Source organism: Pteropus alecto, unplaced genomic scaffold (genome assembly GCF_000325575.1).
Source record: "Pteropus alecto unplaced genomic scaffold, ASM32557v1 scaffold40, whole genome shotgun sequence".
NCBI lineage: Eukaryota > Metazoa > Chordata > Mammalia > Chiroptera > Pteropodidae > Pteropus > Pteropus alecto.
Window position 1 is genome coordinate 9,818,754 of NW_006431919.1, and position 7,198 is coordinate 9,825,951.

Sequence of the window (7,198 nt, forward strand, 5' to 3'; positions counted from 1 at the left end):
TGAACCTTTAATCAGAAGTGACATGTTTCTGATCTAATGTTACATATGGGAGATGTACAGACATATGAAGTCAAGGGCTCCCCCCTCACACCAAATGACAAACAGCTATTTTTAGATGGGTCAGCTACTACTGAAAGAGTAAGAAAGTCATTCCTTTCATAAGAACTGTCCTAATAAAATCAACATCAGTACATCTCTTGGGCCATTTATTTAACCTATGAGACTATAAATTGCAACAGCACAACTATAGGATTATAATTTGTAGCACTAAATATTAAATAAACTTTAAATAGCAGTCCTACATTTTATCTCAACAACTACATATTGTACCTTATCTCAAAACTACAAACCATATCCTATATTAAATAAAGAATTGTATCCCAAATATGTCCTATAATGGTTAAAGACTAATGGTTAGAAAGGATTTACTGACATGGCAAACACGTTTATGATGCATTTATTATTAAAGAAAAAAATAAGGTCACAAAGTAGTATAAATAATGTGAATCCATGTTTATGAAAAACTATCCATATGTTTTTTTATCTAGAAAAATATCTGGAAGAGTATAAAGCAAGGTATGGTTTAGTAGTTAACTCTTGGTGGTAGTATTAAGGGTAATTTTATTCATACTTTATCTGAATTTTCTAAATTTTCAATGTTAAATATCACTTCATAATAGAAAAAGTTTTATTTTAATTGTATTTGTTGAAGAGTTTTAATAAGTGATAAAATGCTTATGATACAATGTTTATGACTTTGCATAGATAATATGCAGTACAATTTGGACTTAAATTCTAAGTTTTAATAAAAATATGCATTGTTTTGTTCATAAAGATGCCATTAGTTGATAACTCAGGTTTTCTTGCATACCCGAATACAATGATTTTGTTTTCATTTTCCTAATCAGTAACATGTTTTTCAAGGAGATAAATGCAACTACTAAAGCAATGAAATATCATGTTAAGTATCGCTGTATGCACAATGAAGTAGAAGTCCTAAAAATATTTATGCCAAACATTAGCAAAATCACAGGACTATGAGATTTTTGGAGCTAGAATAAATTTAGAACTCATTTAAATGAGTAACTATAAGAGCCACTAATTTTAAGACTAGAATGCAGGTCTCCTGATTCTCTGTCTGGTGTAATTATTCATTAGCTTTTGAAAGTGAATAAATATTTTCTTTTTAAGTCAATAACAGTCTGAATTGTATCTATGTAATATTCTTTATGATGCCATGTCAATACCAGATTAAACTTGATTTTTACCTGCTAGTACTTCTGCTGGGATCATTGACAATATCCTATATTTTAATGTCATTTTTCCTTGAAGTATTGTGAAAATCATTTTAAAATATGGTTAATCTGGTTAAAATGCTTGCTTTATAAATGACTAGAAATTCTTCAGTTTCGTCAACTGAAAAGTCCTGTGTCACCAATTCTATAGTTGGGTTACTCCCAAGAAGATATTCTCACCACCTCCAGCTGTATCTTCTGACGGAAGTCTCTAAATAGTATCATAAAAGACAGAAAGTATTTAATTTTTATGATTGAATTGGTATAACTGAGCTATTAACCAGCCAAAAGTGAAGGTGAGAATCTATTTTTAAGAATTTTATTATTTAGCCACAAACTATAAATTTAAGCTTAAAAAAAGCATTATTCGTAACTTTCAAAAAAAAAAAATTATTTCTGTATCCTGTAGATCTTTAAATCAGTTGAAAAAACAGATGAGTAGTACAACATGATACGAATAAAGGGAAAGGCTTGTTTTAAGAGAAACCACACTATGCTTCATTAAATGAAAATGACTGAGTGCACGCTGCAAATGAGGCACTGGGCTAGGGCTACTGGGCAGCTTTTAAAGCTGCTTGGCCACTTGAATTTCAAGCCACGCTTCTAATTCCCTTGCTCTTGATCTCACGCTGCCAAATGCAATGCTGATAACAACTGGTTCCACTGTAAGTCTGTGCCCTCAACACTGTTTGAACATCCTTTATATTTTTTTTTTATAGCTCCCTTTCCCCTCCAGATAAGCCTGACCTAGACCTTTTGCATTCTCTTCAATTCTCTTGCTCACTCCCACTCTTCTCATGCTAGACAACAAACCTAGAGTCTTACTTCACAGAATCATGAAAAGATAACTGGGATAAAATTCTATCATCAAATCTACTGACTTGATATTTAAAGCTTTCCCTGTTCCATTCTTCTATTTATTGATTGAATATCTCCAGCACTCATTTATTAAACAGTAAGTAACACTGAACACTTTCGATCTACCATATACTGTGCTATTCTAAATATATAATTTTAATTTCCAGTCTGATGTTAGCTTATCAATTATTTAACCTTCATGGATCATCGATTCAGAGGATGACTGGGCTGCAAAAAAAATTGGTACTATATAATTTATCCCCTTTTATATATGAAGAAATTAAAACCTGGAGAGGATTCCCAAGGTTCAACTAGAAGTCAGTGACAAAAGTCCCAACTAAAATCCATCCCGTCATCATTATATTTTGTTAAGAAAATTGATGTATTGCCTAGTTGTGTCCATTTATCTCTCTGCGCAGTATTAGAACTCTGTTCCCAGCACCTCTAAAATGACTGTCAACCTGGAGAACAATAGAATAACAGAGTAAGCTGCTCACTGGTGTTTTTGGAGATGGGGAAACAAAAATCTAATCAGAACAAAGACTATTAAAACCTAGTATAGAATGTCTAAAATACATTCCATATTTCTAAAACTCAATCTCCATTTTCTGGACTCCCCAAGGCCAGTGTACCTTCGTGCCAGTTTGCTGAGTAGCTGGGCACTATCTTTAAAACTCCTGCTATCCAAACATAATATCTCAACGTGGCCAGACTCAGAGCTCCCGCAGCAGTCAGAAGCAATGGACACCGCATACCCTTACAGGAAGACAATTTCACAAGGAGGTTTCCAAGGTTTTAACTGAAGAGCTGGGCTATGGCCTAGATTGGCTGTCTGTGTCATGGGTCCCACCCACTGAGCCACACATCCTCCAAGGTGAAATGGCCTCATTTTCAGACACAGCTATTGAAAGTAGATGTCAAGTATAGATGATTCTCTGCCTTCAAGAGATCAAAAATATCATTCCTTGGCTGCAGATTTAAATCTTCAGTGATATTTTCTACATAAGAGAACCAGAGATTCCTAGGGTTCTAACACACATTTTTCCTTTTGCAAATTTTATCATGCAAATTTTCAAGTATACAGACAAGTTGAAGGCATGATACAATGAACACTTACATATTCACCATGAAATTTGACAAGCATTAATATTTTGCATACTATTTTCTATATCTTCATTATGTTTCAATACCTGAAAATTTCACTGAAGAAAACCCTACGAAGAAGCCTACTCAGATCCTCTGAATGACCTCCCCATCATCTCTTCCTGCCAGTCTCTGTGGATCTCAGCAGAAGGGAAGTTTAAGTCTTTTGCTTTTGCTTCGAACTCATTCATTCATTCATTCACTCATTCATTCATTCATGACATTCAGCTCAGAAATCTTATTCTACCTGGTTTCTTCGTCAGTGCCTTGATATTTAAAGCTTTCCTTGTCCCAGCGTTCTAGGTCTAGGCCTTCACAGGCCTTTCAATTTGCCTTTTCAATTCAGACTGATGAACTTTGTCACTATCAAGTTCTTCACAATGATCTTGCCTATGTCACGTAATTCCACACAGCAAAATTCATCCCACAGTAAACTGGGACAGGTGTGAACATGAGATCTAAAGATGCATTGTCCATAGATGACTCAGGCCTACTGTTCTTTAGGGCCTTAGTTTATCAGTCGAGGACAAAATCTGTATCTATGAATCTAATGAAAGCTGTTTTGATCTAACTTTTCTTTATCTCATTTATTTCCTTTTTCCCTGTGTGCTCTCAGGTGATTCCTACTATTCTTTATTTCCACATTGCAGTACCTAAGGAGTAGGACAGAATGGTGATGAAGAACACCTCTGTGTTCAAATACTACGCTTTCCTGTGCAGTAACTCTGTAATTTTAGATGCACATTCCTTAGTGTCCTCATGTAAGATGGGAAAAAGCAATAGTGCATTGTAGGGGTAAAATTAATATTAAATGATATGATATAAATTCTGACACAGTGACAAATGAATGTTTAGTCCTTTAATAAGTATTAGCTGCTGATATTAATACTATTACTAAAGTGTCGTTTCAATGCAGCCTCTATTGAACAAAGACATAAGATAAATTTCTCACTAGACATTCAGCAATAGAGAATGACTGGGGTGGGAGGTAGGCAAAAAGGAGTAGAGGCTAGAGCTGAATCAACCCTGGCAATGGTGATTTCAATTGAATTCCTTTTATTTATTTATCACGAATGAACCTCCTGGAGTTGATAAGGAGATAGATGGTCTGCATTAAACGTCCAGCCATGAAACAAATTTTTCTACTACTTATCATTAAAAATTGGAATGAAACACTTATATTTTTCCTGAAAAACCTTATTATCAATTTCGAATTAAAAATTAACAACACAACTGATAGAACAATTGCAATTCATGAGCCTTCTCAGTCCAGAAGTGCTCATTTTATGCACGTCAGAAGGGTTTAGGAATCTGTCCTTTGTCAACAGCCCTCATGGGAAGTGGGGATGGGAGAGTGACGGTTTCTTACTGTTGGGAGTTTGAGTTATAGCAATTATGTCCAGTGCGTCTTAATAAGTATGAACAGCGATCAAATTTTTATATGATTATTGGCTTACTGATATGAATAGACACTTATCATCTCCATTGGTCCTTTCTTTTCCCTCTCAATTCCAAAGACACTCTGATTGTTGATTTTCCTATCCATTCAATTTTGCATCTGTGCATTCAGAATTCACTGACAACCTTTACTGAGTTTATTTACAGTGCAGGTGCTTTTTTAGTGCTGGGTATACAAAAGAGAATACAACTTGATCTCTGCTCTAAATGTGAGTATCCCAAGGAAACGGGAAGAGCTCAGGGTAATTTCTACATGATTACTGTAAAGATTAAATGATTCAATGGGCAGAATGCATCCAGCACTGGGATTGGTGCTTAGCCAGAGCTTGCTACTTGCTCGTCATCTCTCCATCTCATTCACTGCTAAATAACTTATTTCTATGCCTCCTTCTACCTTCTTCAGAATTCTGACGTCTCTCTGTGCTTAACTCTTAAAAAATATAAACCACAATCTCTTTTCATTCTCCATCTCCTTCACTGCCCACCGGTCACCCTCTCACCAAGTCTCTGTAATACCATATGTTTTGTAGTTAATTCCAAGTAATACAATTAGCACAATGTATCTGCTAACACAATTATTTCCATTAGTACTTTCAAAGTACACTACTTTGGTCAAATCTTTACAGACATCGCCAGTCAACTTATTTTAACTCCCCCACGGTTTCTCTGTTTTCTGATGCACGTATATGAGCAGAACCAGTATCCAATTCACCTCTTTACCATCAGTGACTAACACAAAATACACATATGCTCTCTCTCTGCCTCCCTCTCTGGTCAGTCAAATGCCATTTTTTTTATACAAATATGATAAACAAACAAAGAAGCTGGCTTATGGAGATCTAACACAATGCACCATTCGGGCATATTCAATATAGCAGATAATAAAAACGAGAGACTCCAGATAAGAACGATGTGGGAGTGAGAGTGATCCCCGTGTACTGGTTAAGAGCTATGGCTCTGAACTTGGAACAGTGTCCAAATCCCGCCTCCAAAGCTTACTTTCCTGGTGATCTTAGGCAAGTTGGTTCAGCCCTGCTTTCTCTACTTGAAAATAAAGATCATACAGTTTCTAATTTAGGAGCTTGTTATATGGATTAGCTGTATATTAAATACATTAAAAGCACTCAGTTCAATGTGTGACCCCTAACAAGTGGTCACTAGATACTATTATCGTCATTAGTAAAGTAACTACGTAGTTAAGTAAAACAGAATAGATCAAAGGCAATTGAACAGTTCAGAATTTAGAGTTTCTCCCCCTCTAATGCAGAGAAATCTTTACATTGTAAGGTATTTAGAGTAAGATATCTTTTTCTTCATTTTTTTTTTCAAGAAATCATCTACTGCTTCTAATATAAAATAAACTTTAAAAGAAGAAACTGTCTCCTCACTCAAACAGCAAAGCATCGCAATTCTTTTCTGATATAAAGGTACATTTAATAGTGTAAACTCATTATTAATATATATGAGATCATGACTTTATTTGCACATCCGATTGCTCTTTGGAAGGTGAGAGGGCACAAAAAGCCTTCCTGTCATCAAAGGACCAGACCCAGTTCATGCAGCTTAAGAGCAATTTATGAAATAGCATCTGTTACATTCAAACAAATATTAGGCATTCATATTTTTTCCATTTTAAAGAAGCTATTTTGGTATTATTTATCCCTGCCCCTTAAAGAAAGCAGCTTTAGGATCAGCAGCTGATATTGGAAAATATTCAGAAAAACTTAATCTTAGCAAGGGCTAAGTCCTTTTGTAAGCATACTCCTTTAGAAAGCTATCAGATGTCTGCTGGATAGGAGGTTTAACTGCTTATCAGTAGACTTGAAGGAGGAATAAGGAAAAGAGCATAGAATGTTCCCCTCCAATAAAAAGCAATAACTATATCATTCAAGAAAAAGTTCAATTTTGAAATGGATGCTACAGACCTGAGGCCATAAAGGACAGTCCCATCCGGATGCAGGCGGATCATGCGGTTCTTGACGGTCACTCCATGCACAAATGACTTCTTATCATTTAGGAAGTAGGTATCGGGCACCCAGAGCTGGTCTGCTACTCTATTGTCCAGAGTTAAGTTTAAAGGTATTACATTGTAGGACAACCTCTTATCTCGCCAGGCTTGTTGAAAATACATTGTTAAGGTATAATCCTGTGAAAGTGAGAAGAAAAAAATGGTTATTTTGTCCCCAAACAGACTTGGAAAATAGGCAAATACTTCAGTATTCATAAGAAAAGAAAATATATGCAGCCTTACACTGTAAACATATACTATTCACATATAGGCAAATGTTAATTTATTAAACCCATTCTTCCTGAGCACCTACTATGTGTCAGGTACCATGGTAGGGACTGTAATATAGAAGTTAGAAGAGCAAATCCTTGTGAAATTTATTATACATTATCCAGGAAGAAAACTGGTAAGAAATAATTGCTTCATACTTAATCAG

General features: G+C 35.3%; 1 protein-coding gene across 3 annotated transcripts in view; it reads right to left on the minus strand.

The window, feature by feature from the left end:
* GABRB2 (gamma-aminobutyric acid type A receptor beta2 subunit) overlaps positions 1–7,198 on the minus strand; it is a 203,893-nt gene that overhangs the window by 126,630 nt on the left and 70,065 nt on the right. For all 3 annotated transcript variants that reach the window (XM_006906483.1, XM_006906484.1, XM_006906482.1), the window contains one exon: positions 6,680–6,900. In XM_006906483.1, coding sequence (XP_006906545.1) covers positions 6,680–6,900 — 221 coding nt within the window. The remainder of the gene's footprint in view (positions 1–6,679; positions 6,901–7,198) is intronic.